The following is a 26,452-nucleotide window of genomic DNA, read 5'->3' as shown; positions in this document are numbered from 1 at the left end:
CCCCAATGGCAAAGAGACATATCACATATACACACTGAGATAAACATAGAAAAACAGATATGCACACCCAGAAAATATCCCTCAAGAATTGGCAGTTCGGCGGTGTATCATGCGAGTTACAGCATGTGTGCAAAACATCAACGCTCAAAACAGCTGAGGGAGGTGATGAGATGCAAACAAAAAGAGAAAGGTACAAAAGATCAAGAAGCCAGAAAATATATGGGAAAGATGCATCAAGGACACAAAATCCACAGTGGAAGGGGAAAATACAAGAAAGATGAGACACTTTGCAAGAGCCGGAATACCAGGGGGGATAGCACAGTGTGAAATTGTTTAGGAAAAGAGAGGCTAGGTGGAGATATTAGAGCAGGGTCAGACATAATTCAGAAGCTATATTCCCAAAAACAGATGTTTTAGAGATGTGGGCGACACTGTAGACCCAGGCTTGGTAGAGCTTTACGGCTATGTGAAGGAAAACTGACTTAGATGTCCAGCTACTCTACTGTATGTTTGGGTGATTTAGAGCCAACAAATGGTGTCTGGGTACTGCTCCGGTGCAAAGGGACCAGTGGAGCTGGAATCAACCAGGTGATCCGCAGCCATAAAAGCAGCACGAGATTTGTTTTTCAGTTCTTAAAGATTGGAGAAAAAAGAATGGAGAATACTGTTTGATGATACTGTATTTTAGAAGCAGTTTAGTAGCAGTTCTGGAGCTTTTTGATCATATCACATGATCTTCATCAGCAGAGTGAGTGTGCCCTTTTGTCATGGACTTGTAGATATTCAACTTTTCATTTCTTCTCATGCATGTTGGCTTAAAAGCCTTAAATGGTGAAGTTCATTATGGAAAGTTTGATCTGCTGATGAAGATTATTTGATATGATCAAAAGCTCCAAAATAATAACTAAACAGACCTAGTAGAGAGAATGTTTTAAATATCTGTGTGACTTATTGTGTCACAGATAGTTGGTAGTCGGCGTTACCAGTGTTAGGCAGTGTTCGAGCATTCCCCGATTACATTATTTGCCCACCGCCCCCACCGTTGTTTTGCTTTTTTCTATAGAGATTAGGGATGTACATTCCAAGCAAAAATACTATTCGAAAATCACTGGAAATTAGGCGATTATTTTTGAAAATTGCCGCAAAACCCCCCCGCCGTGTATGAAGCCGTGTAGAGGATGGAGAGGTCATAGCCAGTGTACGACACAATGGCGCCAGGTGGAAACCTGCGGCCCCGCAGTGAAAGCTCAACCGGATAGGCCAGACACACAACCATCCAACGTTCAAGATCAAAGTAAGCGATCCACATATATTAAGCATCATCTTTTCTTGTAAAATGTCCGGCGTAAACAGTAACACCGGTGTTGTCACAAGTAGGGATGTGCATTCCAAGCAAAAACACTATTCAATAATCACTGTGAGTTAGTCGATTATTTTTCAAAAATCACCACATACGGATGCATAATACGGTAACTTTTGCTTACAGTAATCTGTTAATTTATGGGGTTCTCTAATTCTGCCGGGGATACAGGTACTGTATGTATATCCAATGTGCATTTGAGAGCAACACAACCAGTCAGATTCCTTACAATAAATCAAATTCTTTATGACTCTTGCTACAGTAGATATACTAACTACAACTATGCATGAGATGTTGAGAAACTGCCAGCACTCTCTTCTCGCCTCTTTCACTCTCATCTCTCCTCTTAAATTCTCTTGATCCTCTTCTCTCCTCTCCTCTGCCCCACCCTTCCTTGTCCCCAAATCTACCAACAGCAAACTGATTGTAAGGTATTATAGTGGACCTTGGACCCCTAAGCTCTCAAAGCCTCAAGTATTGACAAGTCAATTGTGAGTTAGAGTTTATGTGTTTGTGAGTGTGTGAGTTTGTGCTTCCAGGGACTTGACATTCAGAGAAGCAGAGGGCCGTCTCTCCAGAGTTTAGCTGTGAAATCTACTGCTACCAGTGCAAATCTCTATAACAAAAACTCCCAGGTGCTGACAAATGGATGAGACAACCCAGGCTGTGGTGCAGTCTGTGGCCAATGTGTTCTTCTGCACGTCCAATATGGATGACATGGACTTTTTTATCCAAAATCTATTTAGCATATCTTGGAGGGTCTCAGCTGCAGAATAGCTCATCCCAATACTAAATCCCTTGTATGTGTATTTGCTCTGTCTGTGTGTGTAAATACCAAACACTGCAATGTGCAGACAAAGAAGTCTTGACTGTAAAGCACTGACTTGGCTCATTATATACAGTAACGGACCATAAAATAGAAAGTTATGCTACTACTCCCCAAAGCCGTACGCCTGTTGCTTTATATGAATATTTGCAGTCAAATCCCCTTGTTAAATTGACCTTAAACGGTCAGATGTATTATCCATAGGCACGGAAATCCTCTGCACATTAACTCCTCATCTTTAAATCACTCCTTTCCAACCATCCCTTCAGGTCCCAACCTAGTTTAATGGCGATGCTTCATAAATGCCATAAGGTGAGGCTTGCTCTCAGCCTGTCATGGTTGATCTATGTAAAGTCAGATCACCTCCTGCATGTAATGGATCTCATTTCAGCTCTTTCCATACGTACACAAATAGACAAAGAGTACCTTGATTATTATCTTATCACACGTATAATGTAAGCTCTTTTCAATGGCTAACATAACATGGTGATTCAGAGATGCCTAAACAGTAATAAAGTAAATTGTTGTTGAGCTGAGGTAGCTGTTTTCTGCTCTGGTTGCTGGGCTTTGATTACTGCAGCCTCTGGTACAACGCTGGATAATTAAACACACACACACAAACGCACATACAAATGGCAACTGGGTCAGACTCTGCCCTACATTGTTTTTCAGACACAGGAAGAGCAAATGAGAGCAAAAGAGAAAGAGAGGCAGAGAGACAATACAAGAAAGAGAGAGACAGATGTTGTGATGTCATCACTTTGGCACTAGATAGAGTAATGAGCTGGCCCATCGTGTGTATCTCAGTGGGCGGCTGTGCTAAACTACAGTCTAATTACACATCATTACAGAGGCAAAGACAGAAGTCCAGACAGCAAAGTGGAATGAGGCATGGAAACACCAACAGTGATGCACCAAAACAACCCGCGGTGCTCTGCTCACACTCTGTAGCCTACACACTCCAACACCCAAGTGGCCAATTCAGTCCTTTTACAGCCTAAAAAGTACCTTGATGTGCAGTGGAGGGTTTATGGATCAAGCTCTGACCAGCCCGGCACCCTCTGTCTTTCTTACAACAATTATCGCCTTGGATTTGCAATGCATGTGGGCCTGATCTGATTCTGAAATATTTCTGGCACAGCCAACATGACTTCATTGTTACAAACTCCAAAAAATCCCACATGATCTGGTGTATGTCCCATTATTGTTTGTTTTTTTTCACTTTGAAATGTTGCTCTAGACGTCTATTGTAGTGCAAAATGTTTTGTCTCCAGAGTAGCTACTGGAACAACAGAGCTATTTAGGATCGTAAAGAGACACAAACCCAGCTGGTTACAGTTTGTAAAACTACCTTTACATAATCAGTATGTAGCGCTTCAACACTCAATATAACACCTAAGTTGCTGTAACTATCTTTAGACTGAAATGACGGGGTGTCTGGGTTCAGCGGTTTCCTAAAGTAGCTACCATGAAGGTTTACCTGATTTGGGTGAAACTTAAAATACCCAACAACTAAACAAAGAAACTGTCAAACTTAGCAGTGGATGCATTAAAGTTGACAATGCTCTGTTTTAAATAACTGAACCCAGACAAGTATTTGGAAAGAAGGGGAATTACAATTTAGTATCTCCTTAGGCAAGATACTAAATCCCAAATTGCTTCCAAAGGCTGTGCCATCGGTGTGCGAGTGTGTGTGAATGATTAGATCCTGATATACAAGGTGCCAACCTGCTCCTTGTATGATAGTAGCTCATAGTTGCCAACCCTCACGACACAACTCGGTTTGAGCTGCACTCGTCGCACATCACAACGCGCGGTAACAGGTTTCACAGCGCAGCAGTATCGTTGTCAGGTTGTGCCTGAAAGTGCCTACAGTGAGTGAGAGATAGTGAGAGAAAACTGAGAAAAAGAAAAACTCAAGCAGGGGCAAAAAAAAATATGAATGAATGAATAAAAACTGATGATTAGTTCACGCCAGAGAGGCAAATTGTTCTGTATTCTTTCCTGTTTATTAAAAGTAAAATTAAAAGTATTTAAGATTAAAAATGCTGTTGCAGTGTACTTATTATTTTGCTATTTGTATTCTCTAAAAGTCACCAGAATGCAGGAAACAAAGTCTCTGAAACCTCCAGAGCCCTGCTTTAATTTCTCCCCATTTTTGAGGTCTCAAGGTTGGCAACAATGCGGTAGCCTCTGCCATCAGAGTATGAACGGTGGATGTTGACATGTAGCGTAAAGCGCTTCGAGTGGTCAGTAGACTAGAAAGGCGATATATATAAATGCAAAAATGGAATTGGCTTATACCAAAATATTACAACACTAGGGATGTCACGAGAACCGATACATCGGTACCAACTCCGTACCGAAATTCAAAAAATGTGACGGTACTCGTTTTACTGGAGCGGAGGTACTGGAGATGCGATTCTTCCGGATCTAATGGGGGCAGTATACGCTTACATGAAATGAAATGAAATGAAGGAAGAAGAAGAACGCCGTAACAGCACGGGAAAAAACAACAACACAAGACGTGAAAGATGGCACCTGCTGCAGCGATACCTCCGCCTCATCTCGTTGAGAAAACAAATAGCAAGAGTCGGGTATGGAAGTACTTTACGTTCGTGGCGGATTTACAATGAGTAATAATCGATTTTCAAAAAACAGTATGCAGTGCAGTAACGATGCCGTCGTACTTTTCTTTCCAAGGGAGGAAATACTTCCAATTTAGCAAAGCACCTCAAAGACAGACATCCAGACAATATGGTTTGTTTTAAATACTTGAAGGCCACTGTTCTGTTTCGCAATGTTAATAGACGTTTCTTTTTATTTATTACTTAAAGGCTACATGCCTCTGTTTTTTGTAATGTCCAAATGTTTTAATAAAGGAGTGCGTGTTGAATTGCATGGGATTTATTGTTTTTTTTGTTTTTTTACTGTGGTATCGAATTGGTATCGAGAATCATGTAAATTCACTGGTATTGGTATCGACTACTAGATTTCTGGTACCGTGACATCCCTATACAACACACAGGCAAAATCCCTATTCCTCATCCCTTTCACCACTAATGTTACTTTTCTATAGCAAACTAACCTGATAGTGGGCCCACACGCACGCACACACACACACACACACACAAATAATAAAAGTTGCAGGCCTGGGGGGTTGCTTACAATCGTTATTCTCAACAGAGCAAAAGCACAGAAAGTCCCACTCACAGTTCAGCGAAAGTCCTGGAGAAAGTGGTCTGAAAGCTGAAACCAGAGGGCAGCGAAGGTGAAATCCTCTTCAGAACGAAACACCAACAGTCACTTCCGGTCAGAAAATGGCGTTAAGCTCGTAGCATCTAAACCTCCATGATCTAAATGGCCCAACAGGTGTCTTCATTTTAGTGATGGGAATTCAGGCTCTTTTTAGTGAGCCAGATCATTTGGCTCAGCTCACCAAGAAGAGCCGGCTCTTTCGGCTCCCAAACGGCTCTTCGTTTACCACTTGCCTTTTATATTTCAGCCAAATTTAGCGCTGTTTTGACCAATGATTAGTATGTATGCACATATATCACTTAAATTATTAAATTTAATTATACAAAACCTTATAATTTCCTGAATACCGTAACTTTACATGCTGCTTCGTTTCCGACTGTCACTCATCTTGTCTGCTATTTGCGCACCGCACTCCTCTCTCTCTTTCTCTCCTCCTCTCCCTCCTGTTCTGTACCTGTAGACCGTCAGCGCGCCGCGCACCCCCGCCCCTCCCTGCTTGAAGGTATGATCCTTGTCTGTCATCACCTGATTGGTCGCACGGACGTTATTAACACAACATTCAGTCACAGTCAGTGCATGGAGTGCCCGTGGCGCGGAGAAGATCATCCTATCATTCTGCCTTGAATTAATTAAAGAAAAAAGAAAAAAACGGCTCTCGGACGGGAGCCGGCTCTTACCGTTCACTTAAAAGAGCCGGCTCAAAGAACCAGCTCGTTCGTAACGACACATCACTACTATTTAAACGGCCCAACAGGCGTCTTCATCTGAGGACCAACACAGCTTCCCCGGTCATCGTGGGGGTCTGTCTGACCTTGAATCCAACGCTGGGTCCAAGCTCAATGACCTCCGACCAATGAGCACACAGGTGTCACTGACTGACACCTACAGCGACCAATCAAACAAAAGAGCTTCTTCTTCTTCTTCTTTGGTGTTAATTGGCGGTTGGCAAACCATTTTAGAGGTGACTGGACTGGAGTGTGGAGCAGTAGATTGGCAGGGAAAAAAATAAATAAAATAAAATAAAAATAAATAAATATAAATAAAAAATAAAATAATTGAACAAAAACAAAAAACAACAATAATAATTATTATTATTATTATTATTATTATTATTATTATTATTATTATTATTATTAATAATTAAATTCTCTCCATTATTCCTGTTGCCCTTAAGTAATTAATTAGAAGATTGTGTACTTTCTTAGATGTCTTTCCTAGCAGATTCCCCATTGTAATATTTCCATCATCTACTCCTGATAGCAATTCCCTGATAGCTTTCTTTGTCATATTTGTTGCACTCTATAAGAGCATGCTTGACAGTTTCCGGTCTATTACAGAGCGTGCATAGTCCAGTTGAACAAAAGAGCTGAAACTAAAGCCACAATATGTGTTCTTTCTTAATTAGTTTAATACCCACTGTTTGCCTTCAATTCTACACCTTGTTTATGACTTAATTATCTTAATCTCTCAGTTCCCCTTCTTTATTAAACTAAATTACTTTCAGTTTAATTTGCATTACGGAATTTTTTTTCATCCAACTTTATTGGGGAATTACTTGTCATAATTCCTTATTTTGCACTGAGGCTACAAGTATTTTTCCCTCTATCCATGTGATCGGTGTAAATATTTGATGAATGGAGCCATTCCATTTTCATTTCTTTTGGCTCATTTTGTCTATGTTCAAACACCCGATTGCATCTCATCATCATTCACACTCCGAACAAAAACAACTTTTCCTACAGATATAGGCTGTTACAGCCCTGTTTAGATATATTCCTCTCATATCCCTATGTGGTATCTAGCAATGCAGATGGACAGGTCAACAACTTAGAAGACAAACTTGGATACAATCATTACTGATTATATTTCTATTTACTTATACAGTATGTACTTGTTATTTTGCATTGATGTGCTCAACAGTAAACTAGGGAATATTTGTTTGCAAGAAGGATTATCTTTCTTGTGTGTGTTTGTTTGTTTGAACTGTAACAGTGATGAACAAAAAGGACTACCTGGATCTAGGCTGCAGATTTTCCTCTGCAGAGGATTCAAAAGGAGAGCCCTCCACAACCTCCTCTACTTTTAATAGAAATTGAATTCAGCAAGCAATCCAGAAAGATCGAAGGCCACGGACATATAAAGATGGTGACATTGAATGGTCACCATCACCATAGCAAACCCAAAGCAGTATCAGCTTCCAGTGTAATGTGCCTTTAGAACAGATGCTGGAGCCTGTAAGTATTTCTAGCACTCGCATCCAAAAGAACCATTCCAGGTCTTCATGCTGCAACCTATGGAGAACATGACAATGGACAGTTCACAAGGTATATTGTATGTATTGTATATACCTTGTGAATAGATGTTTCCTGCATGCTGCACTTAATATAATTAACTTTGAAACATATTCATAAACTCACTCACTCACTCATTCACACTGAGCAGCCAGTAGATTTAGTACAAAGGTCTGTTAGCTGTTGAGTAGTTCTTTGCTTTCACCATTTGGCCGCACAAATACAGGCATTTTTCCTGTCACTAATTGTGTGTAGGCGATACCAAAGGGTTTCCATTAAAAATTTATATATCCTGCTTCAGCAGATACAGCAGTAGCTCTTTGACATGTAACTTCGGGGTTTGAATATCAGGAAGAGTGTCTCTGTAACTTTATGTTGGTGCTACACTGACAATAAAGTTGTATCGTATTGTATCATATCGTATCGTATCGAGTCGTATTGCATTATGCTGAAAGGCATTTTTAATATTCAGTCTGTCATAAATGGGGTGGACAAAATATTAGAAATGTTTGACAGATGCCAATGTTCGGGTCTGGTCTGGTGACCAAAACCTTTATATATCAAGTCAAAATCTAATAAAAATGACTGACAGGCAAATTGTGTTAAATGTGACAGCATGCAGACTTAGTAGGTAACTGAACAAATACACGTGCATTTTCATTATTTTACTGCCACTTTGGATAATGTATCTTAAGTAATGTCCTGGTTAAATAAATAAAAAATAAAATAAGTATTTAATTGTGGTTATCTACATTAATAGATGTAGCCTAAAGGTGTATCCCCACCAAATTTATAAACATAGAACTAAAATCTGCTATTTTCCCCCAAACAGATTGATGGGTGTTTAACAATCAAATAACAGTTAAATCTAATCTAATGCTGTTAAAGTTTTGTTTATAGTTGCAAAACACAACAAGCGGATTTTTCCCTCTATTGTATGACTCAAACTTGGAATTATATGTGAATATAAATATAAATATAAATTGATATGCCGGCTAAATCACTCTGAGAATGACATAATCTTGCGGTTGTCTAACATCAGATTTAGCACTACACGGTACCAATCACAGCTGTGGAGGCACTGGTATAGTTCTTTATATGTAAGGCATTGATGTATGTATATATTTATATTAATATTAATATTTTTAATATCTTTTAATCATGACTTTTTATAGTGCTTCCTGTATTGTAATGTATTATATGTAATGTATTGTTGTTGTTTTTTCTTTTTTCTTATCTGGACATCGAGTCTGCAATAAAGTTTGAATTGAATTGAAGAAACAGTGGCGGAAGAAGTATGCAGATTATTTCAGAAGAAATACACTGTATTCACGGTTCATTCACAATTTCGCAATGTTAGTTGATTAAAAGAACAAAAGTATTATCAGCAAAATATGATTAAATTAAGAGACGTTAAATACATCATTATGCAGAATGACCCCTGCCAGTACAATATAACGACATAATATTATATTTTAATTTTGTTACACCAATAATGTTTCAAGTAACCACACAAGTGTCATTGTTGAATTGAACTGAATTGAATTGAATTGAATTGAATTGAATTGAATTGAATTGAATTGAATTGAATTGAATACCTTCAATTTAAATTGTCACAAAATGACTGGTTGGGCCATACATGCTGTTGGGTGACTCTTCAGGTGAACAATGCAAACATCCTGAATGTAAACTATAGATTTCAAGATAACTTGTATGAAAAAGGAACTTTTAAAAGTGTAATCACTCTGATTTAAATTAATAATAGCGTTGTTTTTGCCATATTTGGGCAGCAGAACATTGTTTTATTATTACAGAGGAATGAATAAACCACAAACTCGTAAAGGACCACAGACAATGGTAACTTTTGTCATTTCCCATAAAGGAACAGGATCTGTATTGTAATGTATTATATGTAATGTATTGTTGTTTTTTCTTTTTTCTTATCTGGACCTTGAGTCTGCAATAACGTTTGAATTGAATTGAATTGAATTGAATGAATACCTTCAATTTAAATGGTCATAAAATGACTGGTTGGGCTACACATGCTGTTGGGTGACTCTTCAGGTGAGCAATGCAAACATCCTGAATGTAAAGTAGATTTCAAGATTTGTATGGAATTAGCCATCTAAATGCAAAGGAACATTTTTAAAAGTCTAATCCCTCTGATTTAAATGAATAATAGTGTTGTTTTTGCCATATTTGAGCAGCAGAACATTGTTTTATTATAACAGAGGAATGAATAAACTACAAACTCGTAAAGGGCCACAGAAAAATGGTAACTTTTTGTCATTTTCCATAAAGGAACAGGACCAGACGAAGCCACTTTAACTCATCAACAACTTCACAGTGGCACACAGACAGACATCCACAAGCAACATTTATATTTTTAATTTCTTTTAATCATGGATTTTTATAGTGCTTCCTGTATTGTAATGTATTATATGTAATGTATTGTTGTTGTTTTTTCTTTTTTCTTATCTGGACCTTGAGTCTGCAATAAAGTTTGAATTGAATTGAATTGAATTGAATACCTTCAATTTATGACTGGTTGGGTGACTCTTCAGGTGATCAATGCAAACATCCTGAATGTAAATTATAAATTTCAAGATAACTTGGAATTACCCATCTAAATGTAAAGGAACATTTTAAAAGTCTAATCCCTCTGATTTAAATGAATAATAGTGTTGTTTTTTCCATATTTGGGCAGCAGAACATTGTTTTATTATTACAGAGGAATGAATAAACTACTGCCACAGACAACTTTTGTCATTTTCCATAAAGGAACAGGACCAGACGGAGCCACTTTAACTACTCAACAACTTCACAGACAGACATCCACTAGCAACATGAATCACAGCCTGCTGGAGGCGAGCAGCCGGAGGAAAAGCTGAAATATAGTCTCCCTTCAGGATGACCAGTGGTGCATGAATGAAACCAGCCCACTATCACTGAGACACACCGTGAGTGGCTCATTAAGTCGCCTCTAATAGGCAACTTTGTCTCCTAAACAACGAGCACTTGCAACAAGGAAGCTGCTGCAAATGGGATTATAGGGGTTTTTATATACTTACATGAGCTGTGTCGGGAACTGCGATGCCAAAGAGCCATCCTGCCATACCAGGACCAGAAACAGCCAGACTCGCACCCTGCAGGTATCCATTGGAAAAGGGTTGGGGGAAATTCCCCGACGCGCGTCAACACCAAATGTGCTCCTCTTCCTCCTCTTCCTCCGCCTCACCGCCGGTGAATGGGAGCGGTGAGCAGCAGCAGCAGCAGGATGAGTGGCAGTCTGTCTCTTCCTTCACAGATTAACCAACCCTGACACCTCTAATCTGATCAGCCGGCCATCCGGCGCTCTAACAGGTACTGAAGCTGGAGAGCTCTCTCAGTGTGCATCTCTCTCTCTCTCTCTCTCTCTCTCTCTCTCTCTCTCTCTCTCACACACACACACACACTCACACACACACACACACATACACACACAGTTGTTCCCCCCTCCTTTTCAGTCCAGTGGAGAGAAAGAAATCACATAGCACGTTAATGCTCCTGTTATCTCTTTTATATTGTAGCCTAATATGACTTTGTGTCAGTGATACTCTTAATTAGTGACTTGACTGACCTAATGAAATTTCTCCATATAGCCCATTATAGATCTATATACTGTATATTCAATATGCTTTCCAAACTATACTGATAAATCCGTAGAACCTGTCAGCCTGCCTTGCTTTATTTGGTGTGGTGCCACAAAATTATACTTTAAAGGGACTGTTTGTAAGAATCAGAAATTGGTTGTAACAGTGACACCTGTGGCCGTTAAAGGGACTGATTGTATCTTCTTACACGTATAAATCAATCTGGGTCGGTGTCCCATGCACGCTCGCGTTCTCGCGCTCGTGTGTGGCTACGCTGTTCAGACTCAGACTCCAACACAAACTACACGGAAGCACCAAAACCTCTTTGTTATATCTAGTGAAGCCCGTCTGTTAAACAGTGTTGGCCGCGGTCGGAATACGCGGGGGAGACCGTAGCTTTGGTCTCCAGGGCCGGAGTCTCTGCTGTACTCTGCTCCTCTGCTCCTCTGCCTGCTTGCCTTCACTCAGCTCGCTCCACCTCACGTGCATGCGCGCACACTACACACTGCAGAAGACTTCGTAGCTCTGAGAATATCTAGTGAATGTGAGTGGACGTTTGTGCAGAAATAAATGCTGCAGCTCCTCCAGACCAACAGAGGTTTCCCGTGTCTTGTGAAGTGACGGTGCTCTGCAGTGAGAAACGTTATCGTTTCTGACCCGGTGCCAGTGTCTCCCTCCGGCCCCGGTCGGGAGGCTGAAGCAGGAAAAGCCAACACTAGGATCAGCACTGATTCATGTAGAGACCTTCGTCTGGTCAGCTAACATTACTGCCAAGCAGGAGAAATATAGAGTGATATTGTGGTTTTAGCTGACGTGTGTCGCCTCACTGTTTTGAGCGATGCTCGTTCATGTCTACTCTGTTAACAAGCAATTTCTGATTCTTACAAACAGTCCCTTTAAGTCAACGAAAGTCAGTGCCCTGTTGCTCGCGCTCGCCCGTGTGCACGCGCTACCTGAATGTGAGCGAGCATCCGCCCTCTGGGTATTGTCATGGGTGTGGGGGTTGGGATATCTATCAGTCCAAACATGCAGTGGATTGTCAGAGTTGTATTAACAAAATTCAGGAAAAAAAAACTTTTTTACAAGTGAGACTTAGCCAAGACAGGGTCAAATAGCAGCATCCAACACATACTGTAACAACACAACAACATTGAATCACGGCAGCAACAATAGGTACGACAAAATACATTACATCATCATACAGTGCATCAACAGGGCAGCATGTTGGTCGTGTGTTTGCTATTTAATTGAAGCAACTGCAGCTAGCAGTGACCACTTCCTTTATTCTATGTTTAAAATCATTCAAAGAGATAAGGATCTCAAGTTTAGGCTTGGCCTGCAGATCATTCCAGGACCAAAGTCCATAGTGGAACAGGGTGGTTTTGCCAACTTCTGTACTGATAGAAGGCACTTTAAACTAAAGTGTGACCTTAGATTATAACTGTTTTGCAGAAATACAAACTTCCGGCTTAAGTAAGGTGATCTTATAAACTAAAATGTACCAATGTTGTAATCTACGCGGAGTGAGGGATGACCATCCTACCATGCTGTATACAGTACAATGATGGGTCCTGAAGCTAGGAGAATAGTGGTAATGTTACAAAATACAACCAAAACACTACAATGTATGAGGTATTTTTTCAAAAGGCATCACTCTATGTGTGTTTTCCTTCACTCAAGTTGTAGAGCATTCCTTATTTGGAGCAACAAATTGTTTTTTTTTACCTCCCTATAAAGAAACACCTGCTAAAAGGAGGGTCTGACCACAGGTACACACACAAACAAGCGCACGCACACTGAATACAGATGCAGGGTTTGGCTCTTTAAAATGCCCTACAACCTTTCAATTCCTACAACCTGGAGGCAGCGAGGGATGGGAGAATTTACTGGCTTTGATTGCACAATCTTTGCCAGGCGCTATCAGTCATCCTGGTACAGCATGAGTGGCAGCGAGCAGAGGAACCGTCCCACATGGGAATCAGTGCTGGTGTGACAGATCTATTGATTGCACACAATCTTATGGGCAAAGTACAGTAAGAGCCCAATGAATCTCGGTGCCATCGATCATACCTGTTTTATAAGATTGCATTTGCGGCTGTGTGCGGCGCATCCTGCACATGAATGTATAAATTATAGAATATATGGAATATATATATATATATATATATATATATAGCTCCTGCACCGCTGCAGTATAAAGATCACAGTTTCTGTCACATTTTAAATTAAGAGCATCAACACTTTAATTGAATAATTGAATAACAACGCGAGAACATAAACCTACTGTGTGTGTGCGTAAGTGTATGTGTGTGTGTGTGTGTGTGTGTGTGTGTGTGTGTGTGTGTGATTCAGGCCTGGAGGGAGGGCAGGGCAGCACAAGCAAGATGCTTGGGGATTTGGTTATCAATCGTTGCCTGGCAACCACACACCATCTCTCGTGTCCTCTCACACTCCCCTCCTCCCTTTCCCCCCCCTCTTTCTCTCTTTGTCTCTCCCATCCCCACCTCTCCCCCGACTCTCACTGTACTGCACTGTTGCCCCCCCCCCACACACACACACACTCAGTTTCTCCACTATCCTCATCCCTTCACTCCCCGACACGTCACCCTCTCCACATTCTCTCTCACCACACCTTTCTCACACTCATTTCCCCCAGCAGAGGAGCAGATGCACCTGCTGATGGGATGGAGAGAAGTACGTGAATGGTGAGAACTGGAGAGGCGGCGTGGAGTGGATGGAGGCCTCTTCTGCAGACATCCCCATTCAATACTTTCTTTTTTTTTTATCAATCGGTAACATCTCACTACACTACTGAATAGGAAGAGGTGTCAGACTAATGCCTGCGCTGCTACACCTCTCCTAATGTCAAATCTGAAATGGATAAAAGACCGGAATAAAACTAATGCCATCTGCGAGACAGACCCTGAAAGCCTGAGGCACTTGATAACACCAATATATTCCATAGAGTCTGTAGGATACGTGACTCATATTGCCAATTAACATTCATTTCACTTGTATAAAGAAAAAATCATAACGCAACAGTTTTGCTTTACATATTAGAATAATAAACTCTATGGTCTTGCATTTTTTACTCCACACAATTCTTAATAATGTAAGCATAACTAATATTTAAATATATTGATGGGTCCAAAATGAATAAGCACATGATACCATTTTAAATATCAGCCTAATACAAGTAGGCTGATCCTGTGAACCACCCCGTGGACATGGACATCTCTGGTAATGATGTTAACGTAATAATGTGTAAAAGCACCACTGGTTCAGGATCAGTTATACTGCACAGTGTAGGTTGAGGTTATTTGATAGAGGATGCTGCCATCTGGAGGTTATTCAGTAAAATCACAAAATCACTGCTGTTAAAGAATTATGCTTTAGTTGCACCTTTACTAATTTATTGTAATTTTTGGTAGCACTTAATTTTCCAGGTTCACAAATTTCATGGTAATTAGGTGATAATTAGCAAGTAGCCCATTTGAAATTTCTTTGGAATTATACTGCCAAATTACCCCAATATATACCTAAAGAATTATCAAAAATGACTTTATTATAAACATTATTTAATAATTATAAGCTGAAATAGCATATAAATGTTAAAATAGGGCCCTTAGGATGGAGAAGCGGCTGTGCTCTGCTCTTCATCGGAGGTGGAAAACCAAAACTAATAGAAGACACTTCTGATCAAACACAAACCCCAAACCAGATCTCGACACATATTAAAATATGAGACTGTGGCACATCAGATAAGCAATGTGTGGTAATGACAAAGGAAGGCAACCTGGAGCAAACTCATTGTAGACTAAAGCCAACACAGCAAATACTAGGAACTTTCCCCCAATAGTGCTAAATAACCTATATGAAATAATTAAAACCAAAGAAAAAGACATTCGCTACTAATCCTATCTTCTCAAAAAGAAAACCAAGAGAAAAGTGTGCAAAAGAAAATGACTGCTCACCCCTGCAGCACAGTGGCATGCTGTTATAATATATACTATTCAATAAAGCAATAAAACACAAGAAGAAGAGTACTGAATATCAACACGGCCGTGATTCAGTCGTAGGGACAGAGTGACGAAGAAATTCCAAATGCAAAGCTCTTATTATAATTATGAGTGTTATTCCGGTACTGTTCTCTAATACCATCCACTTCTTTTAGACTCTTTAGGATGTTCTTCTCTACAAGTCTCAGATGTGAGCTTGAGTCAGCTCTGCCTCTGAGTGGTCACGTCTTCACATTACAGCTAAATAAAGCATCAAAGGCACGACCAAGCATGGATATGTTGCTGCATGAATTTGGGTCCAGGTTCTACATTACAGTTGTAAATGCACTGACTTTAAACTCAATAAAAAGAAAGGCAAAGTATGCCCGGCACATAATGATATAATAGATAAAGCTATTACAGATGGTGATATGAAGGGTAATTCCACCACCGAAAGATCATTAAAAGAGTAAATGTGCTATTTGATAAATGAAAAAAGATTAAAAAAAAAAAATCTTTTATTATATTACCGAGAATAAATCATAATTAAATGTGTAAAAGATAGACTGCACCACAAAATGGAAGCAAGGCTAGGTCTGCCACTTTGTGTGCAGCTCTGTTAATAATACATCCACATTTTCAAGTTCCACAGTGCATTTTAATGTTGTTGCACTTAATTGTGAACTTTTGCTTCCCTCATTTAAATAGCTATTTGCAGAGCAAGAGGGCAGGGTCCACAAGGAGCAGAGGATCAGAAACTAAACGCACTTACCCCTTAAACAGGTCTAATTAATAAATGATGATTAAACTACTCTAAGAAGTGTTGCAGAGGGTTACTTTCTGACTGTTAATATGCCCTTTATAAAACACAATGTGTATCGCGTTGGCATCATCTGGTGGTAGTATTAAGAATGACACTGAGTCGAAATATCCACTCCGACTATTATCATTGAAAAAGTAGTTTGATCCTTATGTAAGAATACAAAAATGTCAGTATACATCTTCAAATTTCAGTTTTCCTAATTCAAAATAAAACCAAGCTCCACTCTGCAAGTGTAATATAGCTCTTCTTAATATTTATTCTTTAGACTCGGGGGAAACAGCTGATTTTTTACAGCACAATTTGCATAATATCTCAACACAATCCTGTGTACAACCACAAAACCATAACATTAGATTCTTTGTTTTTACACTGAGTGAAAAACAAGACAATTGTACAAGCATATTTCTTTACAGTCAGCATACAGATAAATCTATACATATTCTGTCTCTTTTTAAACATAATCTGTAGGCAAAATATACAGACGAACCATCAACAAAACATGCAACATCCAAAACATAAAGTCTCAGACAACTATTGAAGTTGAATAGATTTTTTTTTTCCCCCCTTTGTGTTGTTTCAGCCGTTTACGGGACGTGGTTGCACAGATAGTCATTGGTTGACAGCACATGTTTTGATTACAGTCAACTCCCCTTATACAACTATAGACACGCATTGCTGTACAGTTAAGTTGTGATTTTTTTTTTCGACACTCACATGCTCAAACTTCGGACAATATAAACATTCAATCTTTGTAGAAAATAAACACTTTATGTACACATGTCAAAGGACTCAAGTCACATTCACACCCCTCAGAACAACAACAAATGGATGGTTTCACAATTACAGGCAACAGCTGATCTGAACAAACAGTAATTAGCTCGAGGGAATGAAACACGAGGGGTTAAACAGTCGTGACTGAGCATTTAGGGAATATTTCTTATTTACTGTACTTTGTACACAGACTGGTAAGTAGACTATGAGCGTGATGTAGTATAGAGTGATCTCTCCCCAGATTGTGCATCGTGTTTAGGAACCCCAAACGTGTCTGCGTGTTTTTCTTTTTGCCACATCGATACAAAATGCACACCACAATATTTTCTGCCACCACTTATACACCATGATTCAATTCATTTCAGTGCAGAAACACAAAACACGTAATCTTGCATGTCACGAAAAATGAGACAAGAAAAATAATGCAATAATAAAGTGCACAAGCTCTGTGATAGATGTTAACGGCTGTTAACACCAATTTATATTAAAATCAGTAAAAAATCAATATATTTAATATTTTCTTTCAATGATGTACAAATTAAAGTTTCTATAAGATTTTTTTTTTTTTTTAGACTTCACATATATAACATTTAGTTCCAAAAAAACAAACACATCTATGTTGCATAGAATTAAGAACCAATGTGTCTGGAATAAAATAAAAAAATCAAGGTTGGCACAGCAAAATAATTATCTGAAAGATCAACCACGTTCCCTTTCTTATTATATTCTCTTTTTTTTGTGATCCTTTGCTATAAGATTTAAGTGACATCTTGTTCTAAGTGTGTTTCCTCTGTTATATTTAATTCTTTAAAAAATTGCATCAGCCCTGTGATATGCCTAAATACACCGACAGAGGGTCACTTGATAGTGTTTTTTCTTTTTCTTTCTGTAGATATGGTGGCAAAACATTACAAGATGAACACATGGGTCACCTGCTCTTAAATATGACTGAACCCCGGTGGGCCTGAGTGAGTGTTTTGGTCACAGGCAGTGGAAGAGGCTGGTTCACTGACACAAAACAGCACAGTGAGTTTCACAGCACAGCCAGACACACAAGGAGGAACCTCGACATTTTACTGGTAAGAACTTTTTTTTTCTCTTCATTTTGAAATGATTTTTGGGTAAAACTCAGACCGAGGGGCTTTACTAATCAGAGCTGTCACAATGAGGTGATGACAGCTGCAGACCCACGTATGGTTTTGACACAATTACACGTCCATTCCAACGGTGTAATTACACGATGGACTACACAGAAAGAACTACAACAGCTTTAAATTAAAATGTCGTACACATGACGCAGACGTGATAAACTCTTCTCATCCTCTACAGTTGGCTTGTAACTTTCAACACACAAAATGCTGTCGATTTTATTGTAATTCTAACCTGCCTTACGCAATATACGCCAGTGAAATGGCAATATGTCGCTGGATGTTGACCTTGACCTTTAAAATGTTTAATCTCTCACAGCCCTGTTGAATATCTAATGGTGCATCAGTGTGATCAGAGGACTTGAAGGAGCTATTTTTCCTTGAGCTCACTTACTGTAGGTCCACATTCACGTAACGGCTATTAAGACTGCCTACACCATAGACTAAAGTAGCCTGCTGGATTGTCAGTGCGCCATCCACAGCCTCAAACACAGATCATATGTCTATATTTTATTATATATATATATAATCTAGTGACAAGAGAACGGCTCTTATACTGTATACTGTATTTAGATATATTCTGCATCTGATATCTTTGTATATTATATAAACGTCACACTGTACAATGTGGTTCTCTGATATGCTCTGTAATCTACAATCTGTAGTGCTGTACATTTTATCTTCTTCCCATAGCAAAAGTCAACTGACTCTTTTTTTTCTCTCTCTTTTTACATGAAACTATTGTACAAAAACATTACGCATTCCTTCATTTCATTAAACATTTCAAGACCACTGATGTCCACACACATCACAACCATCACTTGGGCATTACAATGACTCTCATATGAGGAAAACACATTTTGCTAATTCAGTTGATGAGCAAAGTAAAATAATCATCTTTCCCTCTGATAGATATGTTAGCTCAGTTGCACAGCACCAAAACAACAACGTCTCATGTGGAACACAGAGTATGAACTATGGTGAGAAAGACATCGCTGCTCTCAAAGCCATATTGCTGCTGAGTGTGTTTCAGTGCCCGCTGTGGTGTTTGCATGTTTGCATCCTGCAGAGCAAAGTCCACAGCCAGCACAGACCTGATATGGGAAGAGGTGGACATGTGTGCTGGCAGTGTTGGACTGATAAAAGTTGTTATGGTGTTAGCACGTAATTCCCTTCTTCTTATAACTTATGAACTGAGGAAGTGAATTAAATGGATCTTTTTTTTTCGTTCCTCTTCTTGACTTTTTTTTTCTCTTATTCAATAATTTTTTTGTCAAATCAGGTTTCTGAACTAGAACATTCCGGCTTCACCTTTCATTGAGCTATCGCATCTCCGTCGTTTCAGGTGTGGCGCTCAGGGGTTGGTCAGCGTGGAGCTGACGAACAGCTTGTGCCAGCTGACCACTCGCTTCCTCATGTCCACCTTGTCCAGCCAGATGTAGGCCTCCCCTATCAGGGTCTTCTTCATGAACTTGCCTCCGTTGGACACCAAGAACAGCTGGAGATACATGGGAGAGAGAAACAGATGTGTCATGGCTTACTCTGTTGTTATCTAGTGTGCTTTGTCAGCTCACGCACCCATTCCATCTTGAAAAGTGCATGAATAATGCAAGCACCATTGGGGGAAGTGGTTACAAGACAACAAAGTCTGATCTATTGATTAACCTACTGTATACCAAAGTAGAAATAAAAAAACAAAACACAAGTGTAACCTTTAAATCAGGATGACATATAAGTATTATCCTTAAAGGTACAGTGTGTAGGATTTGGCGGCATCTAGTGATGTGGTTGCAGATTGCAACCAACTGAGTACCCCTCTGCTCACTCCTCCCTTCCAAGACTGCGGTAACGTGAGCCGCCGAGTATAAAACCGTTGTAACGCCGTTTGCCTCGCTCAGAGGCCATCCTTACCATAATAACACTACTTTAGAAGCAACGGAAGTCAGACGGTGGCTAATGGTACCACAGTTTTGCACTCTGCAGCTCACGTTACCGCAGTTTCACAAGCGTGTCGGAGAACTACGATGGCCTTCAGGTAACGTAAAAACGTGAAAGGCTCTCTCCAGAGCCAGTGTTTGGTTTGTCCGTTCTGGGCTACTGTTGAAACATGGCGGAGCAACATGACGGACTCCGTGAAGAGGACCCGCTCCCTATGTAGATATCAAGGGCTCATTCTAAGCTAATGAAAACACAACGATTCTTAAGGCCCAAACACACCAACCCGACATCAAAGAACTAGCGGCGAACTAGTGCCTTCGTTGGCTTGCTTTCCTCACGTCCATTTCGATTCTCGTGCACTGATTCGTTTAAGCTGAACAGCCAATCAGAGTGATTTCTCAGAGTGATTCGCCGGCGATTAAACATGCTGAATCGGACGAAAAACCTCCAACACGGGCAGACTGGAACCGACAATGCGGGACGCACCGAAAAAACTAGGCCGACAGACGCTCACCGACGGCCCCAAACTGTTCAACCGTCAGCTTGGTGTGTCAGGGCCCTTAGTTTCAGGTGATTATGTACTAATGAAAATGTAGTTATGAATATTATATTCCATTTCTGCTAATAGATTCCCCGAATTGTGATACACTGTTCCTTTAGTTACTAACAAAATTATAAATAAATGTTACAAATCCCACTTAATTTTTCCTTTAGTATCGGCTAAGAGTCAGTGAGCATGAGATTGTAAGATTTGAGTATAATTTACCTTTTATAGAATTTATCAGCTACTTTTAGATGCTCATATCCTGCAGCCACCAGGAGGAGGGTCAAACTCCCAGCTGCTACACGAGGCAGCGGACCAGTTTATAAAACTTACCATAATGAGGTTTAAGACCTGTACTGTCAGACATTACAAGCCTCCAGTTTTAATTAGCTGCAATGAACCATTTTGGAGATGCTGGATGTAAACTGAACTGGATGAATACACCACAAATGACTGCAAATCTCTACATGGAATTCATTTTCTATGATTATTAGGATAATCAGATGTGGGGAAAAAAATTATTAAACGTGATCAAATTGGAGCAGTATTGAGTGAGTGACACATCATGGTTGACAGGTGGACAGAACCGGATCTATATCTGTCAGTCTGCAACTGTCTCATCTGTTGTACCTGTATGGAGTGTCCAGTTGAGTTGAGGGGGAATCTGAAGGTCTCATTGAAGGAGGGCTCTCTGTCATGTCGACACACTCTGGTCTTCTTCTTGATGATCCTCTTCTGAGTGGCCACATTCACCACATACAGCTTCACATACAGGTCTGAAAGCAAATTGGATAAATCATGAATATGGATTAGTGAAGCTATTATAAGTTTATAAAAAACATGCATGTGCACAAACACACACTACTTCCAGACCTGGCAGGTGGTCGGGGCTTTTGAACTTGTAAGTGATGTTTCTGCACTGAAGGATCTCCAAGACCAGCTGGTCCCCTTCTGTCTTCACCTCCTTCTTCAGAGCCACCTTGATCTCCCCCATTATTTGTGTTTTACCGCCTAAAAGTAAGAATGAAAAAGAGACATGAAAAAAACGTGATCGGGGCTTCTCTAAAAGTTATATTTGCTGCCTCTATTTTTCTGCTGATCCGATCTGTGACTCAAAACCGTGACACTATCCAAACCGCGAGTTTTGTGATCCGTTGCACCCCTAGCCAACATCAACACATAATTAAAGTTCCTTGTTGTAGCTTTAAGTTATTTAAAAATGGTTATTTTTGACACTGACATTAGTTGTAATACTAAATCCTGAATGCTACTATTTTATACCTTTCCTAAGTGTAGGAACGCACGTTTAATAGTTGAATGGACTTAAATATTTTCTGACTAATAACTCTATTTCTTGTTCAGACTATGTTGAACTGATAACCTTTGTATACACATAAGAATTGAAAACTTCTGACATCAATGTATTGATCATATTATTAAGAGTTTCACAGAGAGAGCTCCGTCACTGAGCAGATTCCTGGAGTTTATGTTCCTGCTTCCAAGGTTAAAATATAATATTGGTAATGTAATAAATGTCTTCACAACCGTCAAGAAAAAGAAAAGAAAAAGAGACGTGAGCGATCAGTTTTTAGAATAAAGATGGTTGTTTCTTTATTTCTTTATTCGGATAGCCCTCGCTGAACCCTGTAAGTACCTGCAGGCCTACGGTTGCACAAAAAGGATTATTTAAATTATTTACCAAGTATGCATCACTAAACTTGGGCTCGCAGCAGAATGAAAGCAGGTCAGGGAACATCTTTATTATCGACTGGCATGTCTCTATTGATATTTAAGGGTTGTACTAAACCAGGCTGAGTTAAATGTGTTAAATGAGTGATCAGGCTCCATGGAAATGACCTCCTGACCCTCATGTGTCTATCAGCTGCCAGGCTACAGCCTAAGATGACCTTGGGTTTCTTTGTTACAAATCGTAACTAGAGATGGACGGGAGGCACCGTGACACCTGAGCTACATGAAACGTAGATACAGTTATGACAGCGGGTAGGATAGTGTGACATCCATGTCTCTTCAAACCATCCCAAGCCATGCATTAAGTCATTAGGCTGAGTAAATATTGTTTTTTCGACAATAAGCACTTAACTTGAGCATTTGACTGCACAATTATCTAGAGTCATTATGAAAACACACTTTAGAGGTGGTTAAAAGAGTGTCTGTGCAAATAAATAAAAATAAAAAAATAGTGTTGTTTTACAAAGTACCCAGCAGGTGGAGACATACAACCAAGTAATAACTGGAAAACAGGACATTTCTGGAACTTGCCTTCATTTTCTGGGGTCCCTAGTTGGTTTTTGTCGGTTCCGTTAGGAATAGCTTTACCACTGTGAGACAAAAAAGAAAAAGCATCATCAGACCTATTGGATGAAATTTCAATACTAGGCATTACTGTCAGCCTTAAAGGTTACTGGATGGGCTAAATGGTCTTACATGCGTGGCACTTGAAAAATGGCACTGTCCACTCCAGTGCCCGCCCCGTCTTCCCCATCCAGACCTCCGTAGGCGTCCCCCACAAGACTCGGGGCGGACAGCACCACTGACCCTGAGACGTCACCCAGTCGGTGTCCTGGTCCTGAGGGTGGCGAGAGCAGAGAGTGATGGTGAGGAAGTGACGAACACAGAGCATCTTCACTGACTCAGCTTTTACCACTGGGTGCATGCGTGTCCAACAGAAGCACTTCACACCCCCAGCTATCGCCTCGCTGACGGTGACGCTGTCTGTCACACATAACTTTGACTGAGCATCACATAACAGCAATAAGAGGGGAGGGACGGATCAGCGTGGATGACAGCTTGTCCTTGCATTTAGCAGTGCAGTGTGAATTAACTCATAAAGATCACAGCAGTTCCCTTTCATGAGAAATAAATGAAGGTCACTGAGTTTAATAAATGGAAATGAATTTAATGTGAGAAAATGTTATATTTTCTCTTGGCTCCTGGTCTGCTGTTGAGTTCTGCTCATACAGTATGAGAGAGCGTGATTAGTTCAGGGACTATGTGAAGTGTTTCTGTCTAGACGAAGGGTGGATTCTTTCTTTGCCTTCATGATCTCAGTGTCCACTGCCCACATTTGCTTTAAAGCAATGACTAATAGTAGTTAGATTATGTTTGGAACACAATCTGTGGCACAAAGGTAATAGCTGAGAAGTTTCTATAGCCATAAAAAAACATAATTATACCAATAACAAAAGAAACACCATCATGCACACTCTCAGAGAATTATTTTGTTACTTCAATCATTTACACATCTGGTTATATGGTAGTTTTAACTGTGCTTCTTATTTGTTCGTTTTTTTTTTAGTGTTTTTTGCATTATGGTTAATACGTTATAGTATTAATAATATTTATTTAGTACATTATTCCTATGTTGTCTCACCTTCCCTCGACACATCTGTTCCTCTCATGGTTAGCTGACCGCTTTACTCTCATTGGCCGGTGAGTGAGCCTCCTGTTGACTTTTGAACCTCTCGGTGTGCCTGTGTTTCTTGCTTCAGTCTCAGTTTTGTTTTGTTTGTTAGCCAGCAGGTTTGGGAGAGGATTGGGTAGGGAGGGGAGGCTGTGTGCCATACCTGTGTGTGTCTGCGTGTGTGTGTTTTGTGACTTATCTAAGGGTTCATTCATATGGCACACGCTGCATGCACACACACAGAGAGACTGCAGCATCACATAGTCCTCAGTGGCCGGGGAACAGTAGCCGAGGAAGCTGCAACTGCATGCTTAAATAGCTCTGACAATAACTTATCTCAGCGAGGGATGACTATATAGTCCTTCATTTTGAGGACGTCACACTAAAGATTATGCATAAACATGAGAGGATATTGTTTAAATTGTGTTAATATGGTACAAGACATGTGAGGGATTGCCATCCCAGTTTGGTTTCTACACTGGGGTTCAATATCTCCACACTAGGGTTCAGTAGAAACCATACGCTTGGGATTGGCACATGCACAATTCACGTAGAAACAGAGCTCTAATTTTGGAGATAATTAAATGTATATATTTTTTTTGTTTTGTTATTGTTAAATACTTCTGCTGTGTAAATAACTCACAGTAATATATCAACTTTATGTCCTACTTAAGATACCAAAATAGGCAGTAAAAATGTTAAACAGATGGGAAATGTCAAATACTGTATTAGGGATATTTAGTGCACTGAATGTGCCAGATTTATAAATATTTAATTCTAGATTTAAAGACGAAATAAAATAAGATTTTACAGCAAGTTTAAGTTAAGTTATTTGTCTTTTTCATCAGCCTTGGATTTCATCTAGTGACTAAATTGATCTAACTTGGAGGAGTCAGAAATTAAACGAAGATTACTGATCAAAATAAATCATTTTGTGCTCAGAGAAAAAAAAATTAAGACGAGGCGAGCAGAAGGCAAAGGTCAAATGTTAAGGAGATGAACGCACAGCGGTTCAGGTTTTCATTAAAGATCTCAACAAAGCTTGCATGCGCAGGAAAAAAGGAAGCATGTCACAGGAAGTGTTTTATGGGTAGAGGCGGGATTTACTTGGTTGCAGGCGGGACTGTTGCACGGCAGCCTCGGCGGCAGCAATGGCTATCCCAGCATCCTCGAGGTGGGCCTGAGTGACGCTGCTCTTGCTTTGGCTTCTGGAGGGGCCGTGGGAGCGCAGTTGGCCATCGGAGGAAGACTTGGAGCTGCCTGGGCTGCTGTGTGACTTTTCCAAAGGCAGCATCTGCATGTCTGGAGGAAGAAGAAGAAGACATCGAGGGTTATCGCTGAGAGGAAAGAGATGAATCCACACTGTTAACACTATTTATGTTTTTCTGCTCCACAGCGGTATTGTGTCATGTAGCAGTTGACAAGCACATGGAGTGTAATTACAGCTGTCAAGATATGATTAGCATTTTTGTTTCTATGGTAACAGCCTCTATCCCTATGACAACTGAGTAACCAGTTTATGAATTACAGTTTTTTGTCGCAAACGGACACCTGCCAAGGATAATCTGTGTCACGATGTGTCATATAGAATAAACTGATTCATTGAAATTATGGAAATTGAGGATGTGTATGAGTAGCAGGTTTACCTTTGGCTGGATCAGGGAAGATCCCATGGCTTCTGCTCTTGATTACAGAGTTTTTAGGTGAATCAAGACTCCCGTCTGGTCCTTGACCGTGCCCAGGCCCCAACCCAGGGCCTGACATGTGGCCTAGGCTGTGCCCCTGACCGTAACCCTGACCTGACCCGGACCCCGGTGGGCCTTGAGCAGCATAGTTGGCTTTGCTGTGCTCGATGCTCTCGCTCTGCTCCTTCAGAGGCAGCCAGCGAGGAGTGTTGTCCAGCTGGGCGGTGTTCGACAAGTCAATCAACACCTGGGACACAATTAACACACACAGTGTCATTGAGAGAAAGAAAAACATTCAAGACTGTAAGACAAGATAGTAGAAAAAGACCATCTGATACAAGGGAACAGAGGAATTTGTATGACGGTAGATAACAGCACAGTGTGTGTGCAAACAGTCTATCGCTAAATGCATACTACATTTAGCACAAAGATGAAGAGCACTGTTCACTATACAGATTTACAGGCATGACGCAAAGCTTGACTTCGGAGTTTGTGAGAGGAGGGAGATAAGGCTAATATTATTAGAAAAGCTAGTCCATCGGGGGGAAAAAATAAAGCAGCAGAAAGCTTTTGTGTGAGGTAAACACTAAATGCATTTGACATTTTCAGACATTTTTATTCAGATTCCAAAAGTGCTCACTTCTCCGAGGAAGTCGTTGGAGGAGGATCTGTCATAGTCCCACACTGTCACCTCCAGCGTCTTCTTCTTTAACTGGATAGAAAGAGTGAAGAAGAGAGAGAGAGAGAGAGTGGGGCA

The 26,452-nt window shown here is 40.2% G+C and overlaps 2 protein-coding genes across 12 annotated transcripts in view; both read right to left on the bottom strand.

The window, feature by feature from the left end:
- Positions 1-11,032, bottom strand: part of LOC141766373 (voltage-dependent calcium channel subunit alpha-2/delta-1) — an 83,000-nt gene extending 71,968 nt beyond the window's left edge. For both annotated transcript variants that reach the window (XM_074633203.1, XM_074633202.1), the window contains exon 1: positions 10,807-11,032. In XM_074633203.1, coding sequence (XP_074489304.1) covers positions 10,807-10,895 — 89 coding nt within the window. In that variant the 5' untranslated portion in view covers positions 10,896-11,032. The remainder of the gene's footprint in view (positions 1-10,806) is intronic.
- A 5,387-nt stretch (positions 11,033-16,419) lies between these two features.
- The window catches only part of pclob (piccolo presynaptic cytomatrix protein b), a 72,441-nt gene continuing 62,408 nt past the window's right edge, over positions 16,420-26,452 (bottom strand). For all 10 annotated transcript variants that reach the window (XM_074633191.1, XM_074633194.1, XM_074633193.1 and 7 more), the window contains 8 exons: positions 26,336-26,407; positions 25,657-25,942; positions 25,118-25,312; positions 23,035-23,176; positions 22,870-22,928; positions 21,463-21,600; positions 21,220-21,365; positions 16,420-19,605 (listed from right to left, as the gene is read on the bottom strand). In XM_074633191.1, coding sequence (XP_074489292.1) covers positions 19,462-19,605; positions 21,220-21,365; positions 21,463-21,600; positions 22,870-22,928; positions 23,035-23,176; positions 25,118-25,312; positions 25,657-25,942; positions 26,336-26,407 — 1,182 coding nt within the window. In that variant the 3' untranslated portion in view covers positions 16,420-19,461. The remainder of the gene's footprint in view (positions 19,606-21,219; positions 21,366-21,462; positions 21,601-22,869; positions 22,929-23,034; positions 23,177-25,117; positions 25,313-25,656; positions 25,943-26,335; positions 26,408-26,452) is intronic.

Source organism: Sebastes fasciatus, chromosome 4 (genome assembly GCF_043250625.1).
Source record: "Sebastes fasciatus isolate fSebFas1 chromosome 4, fSebFas1.pri, whole genome shotgun sequence".
Classification (NCBI taxonomy): Eukaryota; Metazoa; Chordata; class Actinopteri; order Perciformes; family Sebastidae; genus Sebastes; species Sebastes fasciatus.
This window is presented reverse-complemented; position numbering and strand designations above follow the sequence as displayed.